Genomic DNA, 21,465 nt, shown 5'->3' on the forward strand with positions numbered 1-21,465 from the left:
AAGTGGTTTACCCCCGACTAAACACAATGTATATAATTCAGCCCATAGGTCAGGGGAGTCAGGAACTCTAAGGCTCATTACCCACAGTGCTCTATGGACAAGACTGTGGACACTATGGAAGAGAACTCTGATAGAGAAAACATTATGAAAGTTTGGAATCTAAGGCCTAACAGACACTACACCAGAGGAATTAACAGAAGACAACTTGATGGAAGTGAGTGAGTCTGAGCCAGTGCCAGATGATGAGGAAGAGGACGTAGAAGAAGCAGTGCCAGAAAACAAGTCGATGTTAGACAATCTGGCAGAAGGAGTCCAATGATTCAAGACTGCTTTTTGACTTCTTTTATGACACGGGCCCTTATATGATACAGATATTGAAATAAAAGCAAGCAATGGAAGGACTGGTACTGTAGAGAAACATTTTTAGAGAAATGAAAAAGCAAAAAAGTCAGATAAATGATGATGTATTTCATAAAGTTCCACCGAGAGTGCCTGACTCTCTGCCTCTCCTTCCACCTTCTCCACCACTTTTGCCTCTGCCACCCCTGAGAGGCAGAACCAACCCCTACTCTTCATCCTACTGCACCTACTCAACATGAAGATGATGAGTCCTTCCATTTAACAAATAGTAAATATATTTTCTCTTCCTGATGATTTTCTTAACAACATTTTATTTATGTTACTTTATTGTAAAATTACAGTATAAAGTATGTATAACCCACAAAATAAGTGTTAATCAACCACGTTATTGGTAAGGCTTCCAGTCAACAGTAGACTATCAGTAGTTAAGTTTTTGAGGAGTCAAAAGTTATTTGCAGATTTTCCATCGTGTAGGGGGTTGGTGCCCCGATCCTTGTGTTGTTCAAGAGTCAATTGTACTTGGTGACACATTTAACAAATGATGTGCAAAATCTTTACACTGTAAACTACAAAACATTGCCTATACAACTTAAAAACAAATGAATAGAGAGATAGAGGATATTCATGGATTGGAAGACTCAATACTTTGAAGAATTTAAATAAATTATTCCCAAATTGGTCTACAGACTGAATTCAATCCCATTCAACATTCCAACAAAGCTTTTATGCAAGATTGATTCTAAAATTTATGTAGACATTTAAAGGATTTAGAACAGCCAAATAATCTTGAGAAAGAAGAAGAAAGTTGGAGAACTTGCACTACCTCATTTCGAGACTTCTAGAATGCTGAAAAATCATTACAGTGTGATGCTGGTATAAAGACAAAGAGATCCATGGAACAGAATAAATTGTCCAGATATAGACTCACACAATCAATAGATGTTCAATAAAGGTCATTCATGGCAATTCAATGAGGAAAAGTAAATATTTTCTGCAACTTTCTGTGACAACTGTGTAAATATATAAAAATGAAATAAATTGTAACCTTTACTTCATACTGTACACAAAAATTAATTTCAGATACATCATAATCCTACATGTAAAAGTTAAAACTATGAAACTTGTAGAAGAAAACATACAAGAATATGTTGGTACAGGCAAAGATTTTTTTAGGTAAGACACAAAAAGCAATGATTATAAAAGAATAAAAAAGTTAAGTTAGCCTCCCAAAATTTAAAAATGCCTGCTCATTGAAAGGCTTAAGAAAATTAACAGCCAAGTCGCAAACTAGGAGAGAATATTCATAATGCATATATTCAACAAAGAATGTGAATCCATAATATGTGAAAGCCTTCTACCTCATCTCATTAATAAAAGGCAAAAAACAAATTTTTAAAAATAGATAAAAGACATAAACAGACACTTCACAAAGGAAGATACACAAATGACCAATAACCACATTTAAAAAGTACTTGACGGCAGGGTGCGGTGGCTCATGCCTGTAATCCCAGCACTTTGGGAGGCCAAGGTGGGTGGATCACGAGGTCAAGAGATCAAGACCATCCTGACCAACATGGTGAAACCCCGTCTCTACTAAAAATACGAAAATTAGCTGGGCGTGGTGGCATGCACCTGTAGTCCCAGCTACTTGGGAGGCTGAGGCAGGAGAATCTCTTGAACCTGGGAGGCAGAGGTTGCAGTGAGCTGAGATCGTGCCACTGCACTCCAGCCTGGCAACAGAGCAAGACTCTGTCTCAGAAAAAGGACTTGACATCATTAGTCAATATGGAAATACAAATTAAAGGCATCATGAAATACCCTCCTATATGCACTAAAATGGCTAAAATTTAAAAGACTGACATGAACAGATGTTGGTGAGGCTATGGAATTTTTATATGTTGGCTTTTTGAAGTGCAAAATAATGCAACTACTTTAGATTTTGGCAGTTTCTTATATAGTTAAAAATACATGCAACTTATGACCCAGCAATCCTATGCCTATTTACCAAGAGAAGTAAAACACACGTTGACCAAAAAAAGTCTTGTGCAGTAACGTTCATGAAAGCTTTATCTAAAATAGCACCAAAATAATCCAAAGGTCATCAATGAATAGAGTGGATAGACAAACTGTGGTATTTTTGTCTATAGAGTACTACTCAGTAATAAAATGGTACTACTTTGCTTTATATGCTATAAATGGATAAATTTCATAAACAATGTGCGATCCAAAATAAGCCAGACACACAAGAAATACATATTCTATGATTCCACTTATATGGAGTTTTAGAACAAGCAAAACTAATCTATGATGAATAAATGAGAAAAATGGTTCTCTGGAATGGAGGTTTGGAGTTGACATGGGAATTTTCCCCATGATGGAAAAGTTATGTATCTTATAAGGCTGTGGGTTACACAGGTGTTTGCACTGTCAAAACTCATAGAACTGTAACATGTAATATCTCTGCATTTCACTATACATAAAATATGCATCATTTAAAAAAATTAAAATTAGAAATAGTTTCTTATAAAAAATATGAAATCAGAATCCTTCTAGAAATGAAAATGATTGCCGTGTTAAGAATGTAAGATTTCAGGTGATTTTGTTTTAGGGCATTCTGTGTTCATTCATTCATTCATTCAGCAACTATTGAGTAACAATTATGTGTCTGCCACTACTCTAGGTGTTTTGAACATATAAATGAGCAAACCAGACATAAATGCCTGCTTTTAAGATGCTAATAATCTATAAAGTAAGTAGAGAGAAACAAAATACAAAAAAAAAGTAAGTGAACAAGATAGTGTTTAAAAATGTGAGAAGTGCTATGAGAGAAACAGAAAAAGCCTACCATCCTGTAACATTGCTACATCATGCTTCAGCTGCCTAATACGATGTTATTAAAGTCATGGATATGCCTATATTTATGGATTGGCATTTTTGCCTTTATTAATTGATTGATCATACATTAGAAGCATTCCAGGAATAGAGGCGGGTGTGTGTGGTATGTGTGTGTGTGTTTCAAAGTGCTGGGTTACCATAGTTGTTTTATTCTTAAGCTTTTGCAATATTTAATGCTTGAATAAATATCTATCAGGATATCACCTGGAGCGTGTGGAAAGGTTGGTTTCAAGGGCATTGTGCTCAATGCTAATCGCATTCCATGGGCTACTGAGTCACAGTCACATTGAGTTATCAAGTCAAAGAGCAGCCTTTTTGTCTTCTGTATGAAAGACAAGCTGCTCAAATGTTACAGAATTCAGACACCCAAGTCATTAAGATGTAGTTGTACATAAAAGATGCAGCACTGATAATTCAAAATAGACAGGAAGAATGTGCTCTAGGAATACTTTTTCTTCAAGTCATAATATCTGGCACCAAACATAAATAAAGCCCTGTTTTTCTCCTTCAGTGCCCTGCCAGGAAGGAGCCACTGAAACAACTTGTTATCTGCCAGCAACACAGGCATTGCAGGTAGGCCTTCAGCTATGGAGAGACCCTGCCTATTTTCTTTAACAAGACATAGACTGAAAACATATGAAATCCTCCATCAAAAAGCAGTAGTACCATTGACTCAAAAGCTTCTGCAGGCCAGGAGCGGTGGCTCACGCTTGTAATCCCAGCACTTTGGGAGGCCGAGGCGGGCGGATCACGAGGTCAGGAGATCGAGACCACGGTGAAACCCCGTCTCTACTAAAAATACAAAAAAATTAGCCGGGCGTGGTGCGGGCGCCTGTAGTCCCAGCTACTCAGAGAGGCTGAGGCAGGAGAATGGCGTGAACCCGGGAGGCGGAGCTTGCAGTGAGCCGAGATTGCGCCACTGCACTCCAGCCTGGGCGACAGAGAGAGACTCCGTCTCAAAAAAAAAAAAAAAAAGCTTCTGCAATGAGATTATCCAACACAATGAAATAGGAAGCCCCAAGTTGCTTTTCTGTAGCTAGAACACATACACAAAAATAAAGTGTTTTTAATGTTTGCTCCTTTTTTGTTTTTAATCAGGTCTTTTGGAAAAAAATCAATCTCTAATCAAGCTCTATATACGTAGCCATGGATCTCCAACCTTAAATCTATGCTGCAGTATAAGATTCTTCCATGATGACTTCTTAGCTGTCTCTAGCTTGTTTCCTGACCTTTGCTCATGCATATGTGATTCTGCTCACGTGGAATGCCTTCTCACCTTCTAAAATGCCACCCACTTTTCTAGTTCCAAATCGAGTATATTCCCTTGGTGAGATCTTCTGCAACCAACATATTGAGAAGTGACCTGTCCCTCCTCTCAACTCATTGTAGCATGACCTTTTATATTACTTATTTTGTCTAGAAATGTTCCAAGTCATTTTCTGTTATAATTATCCCCCTTAGAGGTTCACAGCCAGATTAGGGTAATTAGAATTATGTATGCAGAACCCCGTTTAAACCCAGGTTGTCTTCTCCAAATTGATCTGTAAATGTTGTTATCTATAGCTTACAGCCATTATGAATGACCTGCCCACAAAAGCTCATCAAACTTACACCAAATCTGAAGTAAAGTATCAATAGCACCTCTTGCAGAATTATTTTTATTTTTCTGAGAAAAATGCATTCTTTCAGAAAATATAGTATGCAATTTTGCTGTACTTCTATGCTGCCGACATCAAGCTGATCAAAAGTATGTAGGTGATCAAAAATGCTTAAATGGTTGCTGGTGATAAAATATTCTATTTAGTCCCACAAATTGGTTGATGGCTTCCTAAGGAATCCACAGAACTAATCCTCACGCTATGTTTTCCAAATTCAGCAGCTTCTGTGAAACCTCACATGAACTTCAAATGACATATGGTTTCTAGCTGTCAAGAAAACCCTGTCTGGGGCAGGGGCGTGGTGCGGAGGAGTCAGGTGTTGACTGCGTATTGCCACACAGCACCGTCTTACCGTGATTTCCTGAAGATTTCATTAAAGGGGCTTGGGCTTGCTTCAAGTCATTAAATTGAGTCAATTTGTGGCTTTGTTTTGGCTAAATTTATAAAAGCACAAAAGTTTAAGGTAAGATAATACTATTTGGCCTCTTTAGCATCTTTTTTTTTTTTCTAATTTTTGAGACAGAGTCTCACTCTGTTACCCAGGCTGGAGTGCAATGGCGCGATCTCGGCTCACTGCAATTTCTGCCTCCTGGGTTCAAGCTATTCTCCTGCCTCAGCCTCCCAAGTAGCTGGGACTGTAGGCGTGCACTGCCACACCCGGCTAATTTTCATATTTTAGTACAGACGGGGTTTCACCATATTGGCCAGGCTGGTCTTGAACTCCTGACCTTAAGCAATCCGCCCGCCTCAGCCTCCCATTTAGCATCTTTTTTTTTTTTTTTTTTTTTTTTTTTTTAACACTGCTACTCTACAAGAGCATTCAGTAAAGAAGGCAGTTAAAGATAAAGCAGAAGGAAAACAATCTGGTTCATGAATGTGCCTTTGGTTTGAATAGCAGTCAATAAAAATATGGAAATAAACACTTTGAAACAAAGGAGATTATAAAAATCAAACTAAAGCAAGTCTGCTCATTTCCTTTCTTGTCCATTTCTTTTGGGTGAGCCTCACTTTTTCCTTAATAATTAAAGCAAGAAGAAGAATCATTCCAATTTGTGAAAGCCCCATCTTTTCTCTGAAAGCCCAGTTTTGTGGCAGAAGTGAGAAGAGCTGCCCTTACCTCTCAGTTCCCCCATATCCAGGGTTGTCCCCAGTTGTTCTAATAAAGCAACTCTTGCCGCATTCTTTTTGTGTTTCTTGCCATCATAATGTTGCTGGGCCATCAGAGGGTTATTAAACCAGGCTGCACAGAGCCCACAGTATCTGTCTGAATCTCTTCTTTGATAGGGAGATGCGACCACCGGAGCAGTGTCCATCCGTGGGGGCTTAAGTGGGCTCAGGGGTGTTGCTGTGAAAGGAAACAACCAGAGAACCACAGCCACGTTAGTCCAACACTGAGTCCACTCTTCCTCAATACCCGAAGACCAAAAGTCTCCTGTTCACTCCAGAGCTTAAACATCCCCAAGAGTTCATTGACAGCAGGAAAATTAGCCCTGCCAGCTTTGATTTTTGAGTTGGGACACAAATAAAAATTCTTAATGTATTGACATCAGAGTTTGCGTATTGTTATGCCAAAATCTGATAATTCAAAAGACCATCCCTTAGGGGAAAAATAAGATTTTTAAAAATAAGTTCTCAGTTATTCCCACTGTGGCTCTCAGGAGCTATGGACAGTAGCTGTAAGTATTTGGCTGCCTGGAGTAGCTTTGAAAACATGGTTATTGAAGGCCTTTCCCACTCACTTGTAAAATGCATTCTGCTTTAACATGGGCATTTAGAGAAAAAAAAGTAGTAAAATACAGGGGACAAGCTCAATGAGCCAGGTAAAACTTGAGCAATAACTTAATTTTTCTAGCATCACTAATAATGCAATAAGCCTATTGTAATTGCCTTCAATTATTTTTGTGTGTATGTAACACTAAAAATAAATACTGGATAAAATGCAACTAAATAAATAAATTATTAGTGGTAAGGGAGTGATCTATCAGTCAAAATAAAGCTAATACTTGAAGTAAACATTGGACAATCATGACTTAAAAGATTCTGAATGAATGAATTGGACGTTTGTGTGCTATAAATGTAATTAACTAATAAATAAAGGATTTGGCTAAGCGGTAGAAACTGATCTTTTGGTGACATGGATTGTATTAATTGAGGAAGTCACGCTAATTTTATTGTCAGCTGCTTCAGTTTATTGTAATAGACTGTTTTCAACCTCTACCTGCTCACATTGATGCTGAAATAACAATGTTTTTCTAAAAACCAAAAGAAAAATACTATAGATCAGGTGTACTTATCTAAACAGAATAGCCATGTATCACTATTTTGAGATTGCATTGTTCCACCTATTAAATTAACACATTTTATTGTGAGCTTAGGATTATTTCTGGTCCAGAAAACAAACAAACAAAAAAGAGCCTAACTTGAAAGAGCTTACTAATGGAAAGTAACAATAACTTTTCTATGTATTACAACATACAAGTTGCTTCCATCCTTACAAGGACTGTGACTTGGTCTTTTATCCCATTTCTCAGATGATAGATTGATTTCAGAAATGCCAGTGGCTTACTGAGGGTGAGATATCTACTGATGGGAAAAACAGGACTAAAATGAAATCTGGAATTCCCAAAGCCAATGTTCCCTTCAATACTCTCCCAAAGATCCTTTTCATACTTCTTAATAAGCAAAGGGACATTTTTTCTAGATCCATCATCTTTCTATATCATATAGGATTTCATTAAATTTTGGAAAAAATATTCCGATCCAAATATTTTGGAGAAGAAATCAATATGTAAATTCTCACATGGGCCATTAGTCCTAGCGCGGTATAGCAGCATCCTGTGTGTTTTCTTGGTCTCTGAGATGTGGGATGCAGCTGGCAAAACCGTGAGCATCAGGGTTATCGTTCCAAGGAAAAGCTGAGGTCCAAGACCTCAAAACAAGTTAAGGAACCAATTAACCAACTCCCCAAGCTTTCAGGTAACTTTTAGGTGGACTTTTATTTTTTCAATTAAATAACTTATATAGAAACAAATACTTGCTAAATGACATTTTAATTCAAGTAATGCCTGTATCATCACAGTATTTCTAAGAAGCTCTTTTTTCTTTATCCAGAGATTTCATCATATCAAGAAGTTTTAGCTAGTTTAGATTAAACTTAATGGTGTTATTTCTACAGGGACTCACAAACAGTATGCCCCTTAAAAGCCTCATTGCAGGATTTGGTCATGTATCACCATGTAGAAATAAAGCTTAAATGTGGGCCTTTCCAGCAGCCACCCAGTATCATTCTGCTATGACTTAGAAATAAAAGCTACAAATATGCAGTTGACCTGGATGTGAAAAGATCTCTATCCACTTTTGTGAAGGTAATTGAATCTCACTTTCAAAGTTTCCTGAATCCTTATCAATTTCTGAGGATTTATAGCTAGCTATTGTTTTTGATGGCAATGGAAAACATATCAAACGTTTACAATCTGAATAAATGTTGACTCTTGAAGCATAATTTATTTTTCTTTAAAGTGAGCCCTATAAAACATTTCAGTCAATCTTATCAATTGATACCTTCTATACCATATCCTGGTAGGGGTGAGGCACAATAGAATATTCATCAAATAAGATAATCTTATCTTGCACATAAGAAAGTAATTTGATGCTACATTGGTATTGTAGCTTCTCTCTCTGAATAATTCTACAATCTTGTGTATAGTCTGAAAGTTTAAAAGATTTTTTTTTTTGCTTCCGTTTTAACTGTCTTCACTCATTTCAATCCAGATTATATTCCCGTAGTGCCTATAAAAGCAGACAAAGGCAGTAGCATGAAAACAGCCTTGAATCAAAGACAGATCTCTGGTTGGGTGGGGCTCCACCATCAGTGAGCTGTGTGACCTTTGGCAAATTTCTAATGTCCCTGGTTTCCTCAAGGTAAAAATTCAGACTCACCATCGCTTTTAAAATTAACACACTTTGCAGCTAACCCATAGGGTGTGGACGGAACAAACTGTGGAAGCTGTCTCCCTTGTACGGCTTTGATTCAATACCAGATATAGAAATTATGTGAGAGGAGAGCAGTTTCCAGGTTTTAATGATAAATCTGTGCATGTACATGAACCCTAACACTTACATGCTTTGGCAGAGTGTATTATTCCAACAAAATGAATGAAGAATGGGGCAAAGGTTATCTTTTGGTTTAAAAACATGCTTTAAAAAACACTTCAGTTGACATATAGTTAATCTTTATTTTGATTTTAGTTTTTTTATTCTAATTGCAAAAATATTAACTAAATATTTACTTTACCTACCCTTTATATAGATTCGACCAAAAGTCGATTAATCGAAACCAGTAATTTCAACATTAGACTCACCAGGCTTTAAAAATTTCTGTGTCCAGTCTGTGCCCCAGATCAATTGTATCGAAAACTCTAGGGGTGGGAACCAAGCATCAGGATGTTTTTAAAACCTCCTTCCTCCCACAGCCTGATTCTTGTTTCCAAAGCACGGCCAATGTTGAGAACAAATGATCTAAATATTGCCACATTTTCTTTGAAAATAACTATAGAATGAAGCTTTCTTAGATCTTCACATAAAAGAAAGCAGCATAATACATCCAACAGCAATGGAGCTAGTTTTGCTGTAGGCAATAGCCAAAATGTCATATCATCCATGAGACAGAGAGAAATAATTATTCGCCTTTTTAAAACCCCAATTAATTTTCCCATTTCACCATAACAAAAAAGAATCTCTAAAATAGTAGCTAACATTATAAATTAATATTGGTAAAGTTAGATGGAAATTCTGATTCCTTTCCCCATGAAGAAACTCAAGAGAACATTAAGCTGTTATCCCACCAGCCTTTGCCCAAGGCCATGACTAGAATGGTGTGCTGACCTGTACCAGCCTCTCCACATAGCCATGCACCTGTCCCACAAGATGCTACTGAATCCCATATGCGTTGTGGGGCCTTAACAACCTAAGCAAGAAGTAGTTCTCCCTCCTCTAAGCTTATAAAGCGTTTACTCACTGCACAATTCCTTTGGCATTTCTTAAATACCACCTTGTAACCTTAGCTGTGTGACTGCTCATCTGTGTGTATGTGTAAGGGAAACTGGAACAGAAGCTCCCATTAGACACTTTTGCATTGACTCTCTTCTAGTACATCTTCACAGTCCCTGTTTCAATTCGTAAAAATGCAAAGACCCCCAAAACTCAAGTTTTTTCAGATTCATTTATTACCAAAACCTGACCTGAAGTCACATGAGACGATTTATAGTCTTTACATTTGGTATAAACATACATACATATTGCAATAGAATTATTAATATCTCTGGTCATGGACTGCTGTCCTATCTCCATATAAACACAACGTATGGTATCTGGGCCTTACTATATATCCCAAATCCTACAATTTCTGATTTGCAAAATACAATCAGCCCCATATATTTTGAACAAAAGATCATGGATCTATGGTTGATTCAGAGTCAATAAAATCAATGCGAGCTGCTCTAAGGCTTGAGCTGATTGAAGCAAGTCAGTTTTCAGCACTTGATTTCTAAGAATCACCTCATCATGGAATGAATTTCAGCATCACTTTTAGTCCCTTATGCAAGGTTTGTCAAGGAGTATGTTATCAGCAGCTGTCACCTGTTGGATATGTTGTCTTGAGTAATAATCTAAAATAATATGTATATTCATCTTATATTTATTTATTCCAGGAATAATAATCATAGTTGATTTAAGGATAAAAATATTTCCACAGCTCCTGTGTGTGTCTCTATATTAGTCTGTTCTCACCCTACTAATAAAGACATACCTGAGACTGGGTAATTTATAAAGGAAAGAGGTTTAATTAACTCATGAGTTCCACAGGGCTGGGGAGGCTTCAGGAAACTTACAATCATGGCAGAAGGGGAAGAAAACACGTCCTTCTTCACATGGCAGCAGGAAGGAGAAATGCCGAGCAAAGGTGGGGAAGGCCCCTTATAAAGCCATCAGATCTTGTGAGAACTCACTCACTATCACTAGATCAGCAGTGTGGGGCTAACCACTCTCATGATTCAATTACCTCCCACTGGGAGCCCCCTCCCACGACAAATGGAGATTATAAGAACTACAATTCAAGATGAGATTTGGGTGGGGACACAGCCAAACCGTATCAGTCTCTTTCAGAAAATTTCCTCATTCTGTAATCGTCTACACTGTCTAATTGTCTAACATATTCTACAACCTGACTCTTCATGGTGCCAGCACTTTGCATGCAACAGACACATAGTGTAAATTCCATGCCTTTTGATGAATAAATGAATGAGTGAATAAATAAAATGTTCTTTACACTATGAGTGAGTAAAGAAATACGGTAACCAAGAGTTTTCTTGTTTCTTCTAGATTGTGTCATTTAGAGCTGAGGTAGCTAGGTCCTGTGCCAGTCAATATAAATATAAGCCAGTTACCTGGCAAGGTCCTGGTGGCTAAATTGCAGAAGGAAAACATGTCAAAGTGTACATACATATCACAGTCTCTCTCCTTCTTTTGGATTCAACTAAATATATTAAAAGCCATTATTCCCCCAAACTTATATTTTCTGGGGTGGTCTATTTCTGTAAGTTGCAGAGAGTGCACATTCTTCTGGAAAATTTACTTTCAAACAGGAAACCTTTTACTCTGACTTGTTTATCCTGGCATCCAAACCCTAACACCAGCTTTCGGTATGGCCCCAACCATCCTAGCTTTCCTGGGACTGAGAGGGTTTCCCAGGACCTGCGGTTTTGGGGGCTAAAACAAGGAAAGTCCTAGGCAAACTGAAATTGGTCACCCCAGCTTCTGAGGACAGACTGGATTTAACATCGTCCTGGGAAATGAGTAAAGACTTTGGGAACAACTGTTCCAGAGATGAGAGCAGGTGTTTCAACCAAGAAGACAAGATCCACGAACAGATCTCAAAGCTCTGTCAGACCACCAGGTGGGCGTCATTAGCTGGGGAGGAGGGTGAAACTGTCAGCAGTGAGATAGATTCCCACCTGCCTGTCTGCCTTCTAGGCCCTTTCAGTTTGCCAGGGAGCCACAGGGTTCTCTGCCATTCAAGCTGACAACATACATTCCTCTCTCTGTCTCTCTCTCTCTCTCAACATGTCTAATGCACACACACACACACACACACACACACACACACTTTCTCTCTCTCTCTCTACATCCCCCATCAAGCTCCCTCCCCAAGCCCCTGGCTCTTTATTTTCTTCCTTCCTTCTTTTCTCCTCTTTTCTCTCCCTTTTCTCTCATGCTTAATGCTTTCTAGGCTTTAGGATAGTGAAGTTTAATTCATTCTCACAAGGGATTTGGGGGCTTTTGATATAGAGAAATAAAGCCAGAATTTATTCATTTTAAAATATGTGGTTTCTCTCAACTAACACATTCTTATCCACAACAATAATTCTTCCCAGCTGTGTGATATTATGCAGTTTATTATGTCTGTTCCTTGTGTTTTCTTAAGTTACTCAGAGATCTTGTCTGGTCAATAAGGCAGCTTGAAGCCCAGGGAGATGAACCCACTAGTGTAGAGTCCCTTGATTACTAAGCAGCAGAGGAAGTGGTAAAGACCAGATCTCTGGACTCTAAGACCAGCCCCATATTTCAATGTCAACTCGTTTCCAATAATGCCTACAGAGCAATAGGCCAAATAAACAAACAGATTAATTCTAGAATCAAAGCACATTTCCTAGGCTTCAACATCTACTCTCAGTGGGGATTATTTGGAAATGCGCATTTTTTTCTAGAAAACGCTTTTTTCTGATTTCCAGTCCCTATGATAAACTGCCTTTTTTTCCCACCCTAAATCAAATTGGTAGGAGTATTTCTTCAGCAAATATTACTGTTTTTGCAAATGCTATCAACAGTAAAGTTAGATTAGACCATTCAGTGAGTGGCTTAAGAGGCAGCTGTCAGTGTCGTTCTGTAGTTCTGTCACCACACAGTCCAGCCTCCTCTGCAGGGAAGCACCTCACCTCCATGCCCACCGCAAAGTCAGGCCTCATACTTAGATTTCTTTTGCATCTCTGGCAGAGGCTTGGGCCTCTTGTGTAGATAATAGATGCTCAATGAACATGTGATAAATACATGGAGAAAAGTACTGGTGACTTTTAATATCAACTTGGGGGAATTTTCATGTTTTGATAAATATGATAGCTAAACATTAAATATTTGATAGTTTCATTAAACTTATTTTACAGGGTTAAAGAAACAAGTTAGATACTCTTAATAGGTGATAGATTAAATAAATTATAGCCATCTATACTCTGAGAGACATGCAGAAATAAAAAAAAGATATGTTTTAGAAAAATATTTAGGGACCTGGGGAAACGTTCAGAATAGGATGTAAACTAAAAGATGTGGTTTATATGTATAATATCAACAAAATCATTTATACACATAGCTGCAAAACTTTAACTACTACTATTACTATATATATGTATAAAATGATACAGATTAGAAGGCTATAGAAAAAAATCTTAGTAACAGTTGTTTCTGAGTTGTGGAATATGGGTGATCTGCTGTGTACTCATGGATATATACTCCCCGATGAAGATGGAAAACATTTTTATTTTACCATTTATATATAGGCCACATTTTATGTTAGCTTGTTTTAGTACAAAGTCTAAAAAACACTGTTTAGGGAACTTGTGGTGCCACAACCCAGTCTTAAATCTCAGAAGATTTTATTTGTAGTGCTTTATTATTAATTTATTGTAGACTTGAGGGAAAATGAGCTGGAGGAAGGCTGGCCCAGTCAGAATATAATGTAAAAGTACCAGCTTCCCTGATTTCTCTAAGAGATCCTGAGAAAAGCAGTTGTCCCACTGTTATCACAGATCCAAATATGGCTCTAATTATTTAGATAAAAAGAAGCACCTCTCTTCTCATATGATATGTCTGGATGTGAATTCTGCTACCTGGCACCATGAGATAGAAAAATCCACATGCTATTTATTTTATACCACAAAGGAAATTAAAAAGCACTATAATGTATCTGATGTTTCAAAATACATGCCATTTCACATTTCCTGAGCATAAACAAAGATGAGGATGACTTAAGGGGACTGTCCAATTCAATTATGCATCAACCTTCTAAGTATAATCAGCCTATTAACAGAAGTTGCTTCTTTACCCACACTGCATTCATATATCGTCAGTTTTCATTAAGAGAGTATTCATAGATCATTGAGTTTCATTAATATAGAATAATTCCCTCTAGTTTCAGTCACTTGATTAGGTTCTAAATATCATAAGTACGCCTGTTTTCTGCAGAATTTTAATCTTTGAAAATAAGCCATTAAATAGAACTTTAGAGGGGATAAAAGTCCTTTTATGACTTTCGTGGGTTGCTTGGCAAAAGAATCCAAAGGCTGTAATATTCCACATTCTTTGCCTTGAAATCAAGAGGCCAGAACCTAAGGTCCATGAGGCAAGGATTTTTATCCTTTGTTTACTGATAGATTCCAGGTACCTAGAACTGGGCTTGGCACATAATAGGTGTTAAATAAACCCTTCGTGAATGATGGGAGCAGCTTATTCTCCATAGCATAATTTACATAAGAGAAGAAATCACTTCTCTTACATAAACTGCTGTACTTGAGGACATCTTGTAGGTATAACGATGAATGCCGGAATCAATGATAGCATCCACTCTGTCCAGACGGATCTGAAAAGCAGTTATTTCCCTATAGTATACTCATGGGCATTAAATCTTCAAACACTACTCAGTCAAGGTGCTACACTCCCTGAGTTCAGTATCAAAATCTCCAGTTGTGGCCACAGTTCTCAAACTCTGTGCAGAGGTGTCCTATGATGACACAATGAATTAAGTCATAGGAAATCTGTAAGATATTTTAACATTTTGAGGAAAGCCTCATAACAGCTGTTGGACACCACAGGGACCATTAGCTTAAGGTAGCTCACAGTTTCAACTTAGATGCTACATTCGTTTTAACTGTTTTGATTTCTGTGAAACTGGGTTTTTGGATACTGCTGTGTATGACCAGTCAATCAAATCATTCAGTGAGAAACAAGAAACACAGGTGGCAAGATTCAATTTGGTTTTAAAGTTATGCAGTACCCACCAGGTAAACACATTCATTAGTGTAGTTATTTAAGAAAGAAGCAAAAATGTTAGGAATTTTTTTTCAATTTATGGGTATAATTATTTCAGACCAGGCACAGTGGCTCACGCTTGTAATTCCAGAACTTCAGAGGCCCAAATGGGTGGATCACTCAAGCCCAGGAGTTTGGAACCATCCTGGGCAACAAGGCAAAACCCAGTCTCTACAAAAAAATACAAAAATTAGGTGGGCATCGTGGCACGTGCCTGTAGTCCCAGCTACACAAGGAGGGGCTGAGACGGGAGGATTGCTTGAGCCCATAAGGTCAAGGCTGCAGCGAGCCATATTTGTGCCACTGCATTCCAGCCTGGGACAAGAGGGGATCCTGTCTTAGAAAAAAAAAAAAAAATCAGATGGCTACTAAATTATTAGGACATAAGTACTTAAGTTGTTTGGATCTAGCTATTTAATAAACTTACCTATTAGGCATTTCTTTTGACCTAAGGGAATAGCAAAAGAAAAAGAAAAGTACAGAGACATTAAGACTGTGGTAAAATTTCAGAAACTCTAAGGGTTATGACTTCACATTTCTCCCTTCTTTGCACATTGCTTAGGAAGAATCAATGATCTGCTAACTGGGCACTGCTAGAAACAATGATGGCCTTTCCTCGTAAACCTCAAACCCTACATTTAACACGGAGCTCCAGATGGACAACGTGGGCTTCCCTGACAGGAACTGGTTGAGCCACTGGCACTCCCAATGCCCACTGAAGGTGCCGCTCTTGGAGTACTGAGCTGGAGGCACCCCCTGGATCACAGGCAGTAAGGAGCTGCAGGACTGGTGCGCTGACCCCTGGGAACTGAAACCAGCTTTGGTTCTTTTAATTCTACCAGCCTTCCCCAGACACCTAATCTATACCTCGTGCTCAGGATTGGGGAATGATTTACTTATCCGGCAGCATTAGCTATTCAACTAGAGAGCCAGCTTCCTGGATCATTTCTTATATCCTATGAATATTTATAGAGAATTCAAAGATGAGAAAAGTGATCAGTGCCAGAGGCACAGCAGAGAGAAAGTGCAGGCTAAGTTTAGAGGAAGAGAGACAAAGAGGGTGGACTTTTGCCCTGGGCTAGAATAGAGCTGCGATTTTAGAATGAATTTAGGGAAGTTGGTGCTGTTCCATTCTGTGAGTGGAACGCCTGTGTCTATATCCGCTCTTCAGCTACCACCCCCACCCCTGAAAAAAGGGACCTCATGGTTTCTCTGTTGAACCTCCATTTTGAGTTGCCTTAAGCATATATCCCTAAAAATAACATTGGTCTTACTAACCCATGGTTTGCAAGCTCTGAAAATTGGCTCTGTTTTGTATTTGAATGATGAATATTAGCTATGCATATATTTTGCATGTATCACTTTGAATTTAATCTAGAAATAAAGCACTTTATCTCAACTGCCATTTGGGAACTGCTTTTCTGAGTCAATCTATGAAATGTCAAAGTAACTCTCGAATTCTTGAGATCAGATGTAAGGTAGATGGGGCTACTCTGCTCCATCATGTCAAGTCCCTCCCATCACCAAGATTGAAAGAATTCAGAGTATTAAATGTAAAAGCAAGAAGGTACCCTAGTCCCTGAGGGCTTGAAGACCACACCCCTACACCACTGCTTCTCAAATTGAGCAATGAGGCTGATGGACAAAGGAACACTGCAAAGGAGGAAGTTGGTTTTAGGGTAGACAAGACTTTGCAGACAAAAGTTGGAAAATCTTTAGGCAAATTCAGTCCCTGGGGGAGCAGAAGCCTACTTAGAGCCTGAATTATTCCGCTGTGTCACCCACAATCATTAATTTAACTATGGCTTGGTCACAAATTGCATACTTCATTACTGCCATGCAGACACAGATGGAAGGGAGCACATGAGAGAAAATACGAATGATTTATTTTGAGGGATTTTTTTAGGACAAGTGTATCATTAACAGCCAGTGAGGACGTAGCTGCTTTAAAACCTGCTGCTCCAAGTGTGCACCACCCACCAAGACCATCCACAGCACTAGGTGGCTGATTAAAGAAGCCCATCTCAGGCCCCAACCTGGACCACAGGATAAGAATCTGCATTTTGCAAGAGGCTTGAGTGACTCATATGCAAATTAAATTAGGAAAGCACTGGATTAGGTTCCCATCAGAATCACCTTGGGGATGTTTAGACACTCAAAGACTCCAGACCCAGTTAGGCCACTTAGCTCAGAATGGCTTGGGATGGGGCCGAGCCATGATAGATGTTAAAGCTTTGCAGGTACCTCCAATGGGCAGACAGGACTGGGAACCCTCAGACTGGAGCAACAGCGTAGGGATGGGATTCACTTGCACCTCAGCCATACCAAATATTCGTATAGTCACGTTTCATTCATTCAACTATGTTCTGGAAATGTGCCCTGCCTTAGTATAGAGAGCCATGCATGACCTCATGGAGCTTAAAGTCTGAAATAGACATATTTTGAACTAATTTTACAGAACTATTTTATTAAGATGTATTAATTCTACAGAAGTCTATGTGCTTTAAAAAAAATCATATGCGAGGCACGATGGCTCACACCTGTAATCCCAGCACTTTGGGAGGCTGAGGTGGGAAGATTGCTTGAAACCAGGAATTCGAGACCAGCCTGGACAACATAGTGAGACTACATCCCCAGCTACTTGGGAGGCTGAGGTAGGAGGTAATCTTAAGGCCACTGTACTCCAAGGTGGGTAACAGCCTGGCATAGTGATGAACATCTGTAGTCCCTGCTACTCGGAAGTCTGAGGTGGGAGATTCCTTTGACCCCAGGAAGCTGCAGTGAGCCGTGGTTGCACCACTGCATTCCAGCTTGGGCAACAGAGCAAGTCCCTGTGTGTACAAATTTAAAACAAAAGTAATAATAATTTTAAAAAATCATAAGAGCAACAGGTACAAAGAAAATAATATCATGAAATATCATTTTGAAATAAAACCAAAACCAGATTCCAATCACAACTCTGGTGGGTTATTTTACCTACAGTGAGAATGTTTCCTAAAATAAAATGGGGCCAGTGGTTCAATTTCACACCATTGTTGTGAGGATTAAAAGTGTCTGTTTGACAAAAGTTACTTTGCAGGCATCTTAACCACAGAGAAGACTAAGACTAGAACCCAGATCCCCTAACTGCTGTCCTGTGTTCTTTCCTCAGTCCCACATTGCTGGGCTGTGAAGAACATGAGGCAGGAAGAGCGGTTGGTAAGAGTGAGTCAGAAAAGCTAGTGCAATGGTGATGGCATGTTCCTGTAGCTGGTCGTAAGTGTGCTGACACTCCAGCAGTCAGAGATTCCTTCAAAGCCATCCAGGATGTTTTACAGAATAATAGAAAGTATATATAAGAGCCAGAGAGATGATATGAGGAAGAAAAGCATATGATGCAGGATAAAGGATGTGGAATTACTTAGCCAGAAGATGGGGCACTGAAGTACAACTTAATGACACTTGAGACACATAGAAGGTGACAGAATTTGGACTGATGGCCAGCTGTTTTCCAAAGCTGCTGAAAAACAGCTTTGAAACAGAGAGGAGAGGGAGCTTAAGGGAGCTGATCCCTGACGTGAAGGCATGCTGACTGTCCCGGGGAGGGCGGTTCTGGGAGGTTGGTAGAATTAAGGATTATTAATACCTGATGGGGGAGGGAGAGATATTGGGTAAAGCATACCAGACAATGAGAAAGAGTTAAATAGAATCTTATCAGAAACAGAAAACATGTTGGTGATTCGAGATTCATGAGCTTCTAGGTAGAAGTCATTCTATACCCCACACTCTGGATGAAACATTTTTTTTTTAAAGCACGATTTTTGAATATTAAATCATCAGGGTTCATCAGATGTATGGACCTTTTTCTCTCTGACTTACTTTGACTACAAATAAAACCTCCCTCTGTATCAAAAAGGATGGACTAAATGTTAATTTACCACATATACCACAGTGAATCCTTGCCTCACCTTCTCATCAGCATTTTTGATATATTAGTTTTGCTAACTGAAAATGAAAGGGCCAGGTATTAAGATTTCATCTGCTCTGTAGAGTGAAATGCAAAATGAAGATGCTAATGATTAGCAGTCTGCACTAATCAGGAAATAATCACAGCAAGAATTCACGGGTAGGCCTTCAACCCATCTCCTGCTTCTCAGTTAAGTGATCTCAACAAGTGGCAAGAGAGCAGCAATCCTTCCTTCAGATGACTGAGGACCCCTAGCTTCCAAAGACTTACTGATTTCTAAGTCTTGAGGATTGCACTCAGAATGCCCAGATCATGTCTTCAGCCAGTACCACGACCAAGACAAATTGCTGCCTCTAAAAAGAGTTGCAAAAACTTCGTTGCTTAGTCCTTCAATGCAACTGAGCAACACCACCACCACAACAACAAATTTAATAAAGTAAAATAGGCCGGGGGGGCGGCGGCTCATGCCTGTAATCCCAGCACTATGAGAGGCCCAGACAGGTGGATCACAAGGTCAAGAGTTCAAGACCAGCCTGACCAACATGGTGAAATCCCATCTCTACTAAAAATACAAAAATTAGCTGAGTGTATTGGCATGCACCTGTAATCCCAGCTGCTCGGGAGGCTGAGGCAGGAGAATTGCTTGAACCCAGGAAGTGGAGGTTGCAGAGAACTGAGATCGCACCACTGCTCTCCAGCCTGGGTGACAGGGCAAGACTCCGTCTCGAAAAAAAATAAAAATAAAAATAAAATAAAATAAAATAAACTTTGTTGGGCCCCTTTAGTCTCCCATTTGCAATTCATGGTACCTCAAGATGGCCAAAATACACTTACAAACCTTAGGTGGATTTACGATTAGAGCCATAAACTACTGAGTGCTCAACAAACAATAGCAGAAAATTACTTAGCAGGAAATCCTACACAAGAGAAACAACTTCTCTGAAGGCTGGCAAAGTGAGGAAAATACATTAAATTTCATATTTCTGTTTTCAGTAAGTGAACATGCTAGGTGTCTGTGTCATGTGACAATTTACATAGCAGAGTAACCTATCGAGAAATTAGAAATTATTTTCTTATAGGCTCACTTCATTAAAATGAGAAGAATTTTTGCATTCCATTCCAAAAACGTAGCCAGGCTCTAAAGTCTGGTTTTCCCCACCTCTGGGAGAGAATGAGCAAATGGATTTGTGTTGAGTTGTCTGAGAGGCAAAGGGATCTGAATGTCAAAGAGGAGTATGCCTGGTGTCAAGAAAGTAATTGGCTTCTTGGGGACTAGGAAAAAAGGGAGTTGTAACTGTTGATAGAGACCTGAGCAGCTTAAAAACAGTGTGTCCAAGGTGGTGGGACCTCCCTAGGAATGTCTCCCATAGGGCCTTGGGCTTCTTTTCCATGGCCTAGGTTGAAACAAAGGAGACTTGGCCCATGAAGAAAACAGATGATTAAAATACACTTCTGAGGGAGCCCCAGGGCTGGACCTCCAGTTTGTGGAGGCTGAGAACACGACAGCATCCTGGGTAAGATCATCAAGTAGCCAGAGTCCACAGGTCGAGAATCCTCTGAGCCCTTTGAGTGGCACTAAAGAGGGAGAGGATACCCCAGTGAATGGCTGGGGCCGGTCTTCTCACCAACCTTCAGGGTCAGAGAACAGAAGTAATTTACATGAATTTAGAAAATATTTTAAAATGTTATATTAATCACACTCAAATGCCATGCAGTAATTTGCACCTATTGCATCCGATTCTTAAAGAAACGAATCTGAGCATTAAGTGAGAATTTTGAGGCTGATGTTTAAAATGTATAGATATTTCAAAGAATGAGAATATAGTTTGGGACATTTACTACCCATTATTTCAGGTGTGATGCTTACTTTATGAGTGTCTTCTCAATTTCATAGACTAGACACTTTTAGGGTTCTTATCTTTAATAGATGATTCCGGAGTTGTCACTAGAAAATCCTTCTCTTGTAGTTTTTTTCTGAATAGCAATGCATTTTGTATATGGATTTCAAGTCCTGACCATGTCTCCTGTTGACAGTTTCAGAGTATGCACAGGAAATTGATTATTTTATTGTTCTACTATTTTCCTTTATAAAAGTATGTCAAGAATATTTTCTGAAACAAAGGTATAACCACATCATAAAAGATGCTGAGATCATCAATGGTCTTATACCACTATGTGATCACTCAAAAGAGAAAAGCTAGTTTATGGTATTGAAAAGGATTTGTGAAAATCACCTAGGCAGTAGGCTCCTTGTTAAAATCTTTAGTTTTATTCAATCATTGATCTCTTGTTTCACTAGTCATCAACTACAAAACAAAAAACACAGCAGTCTTAATCTGATCATTGCCCCAAGCTTGCTATGACCCAGTGCAGAAAAATTATGGCCAGAAGAATTCAGCTTACCTCACATTGCTAATGGATTTAAATCTTACTCACTGTAGGATAGGCATGGACTAACTGGCATGGTTTCTC

The 21,465-nt window shown here is 38.9% G+C and overlaps 1 protein-coding gene across 1 annotated transcript in view; it reads right to left on the bottom strand.

Moving 5' to 3' along the window:
• ZMAT4 (zinc finger matrin-type 4) overlaps nucleotides 1-21,465 on the bottom strand; it is a 234,859-nt gene that overhangs the window by 129,780 nt on the left and 83,614 nt on the right. Inside the window, exon 4 of the mRNA XM_030818372.1 lies at nucleotides 6,031-6,258. Within this exon, the coding sequence (XP_030674232.1) occupies nucleotides 6,031-6,258 (228 nt within the window). The remainder of the gene's footprint in view (nucleotides 1-6,030; nucleotides 6,259-21,465) is intronic.

This window comes from Nomascus leucogenys, chromosome 8 (genome assembly GCF_006542625.1).
Source record: "Nomascus leucogenys isolate Asia chromosome 8, Asia_NLE_v1, whole genome shotgun sequence".
NCBI classification, from domain to species: Eukaryota; Metazoa; Chordata; class Mammalia; order Primates; family Hylobatidae; genus Nomascus; species Nomascus leucogenys.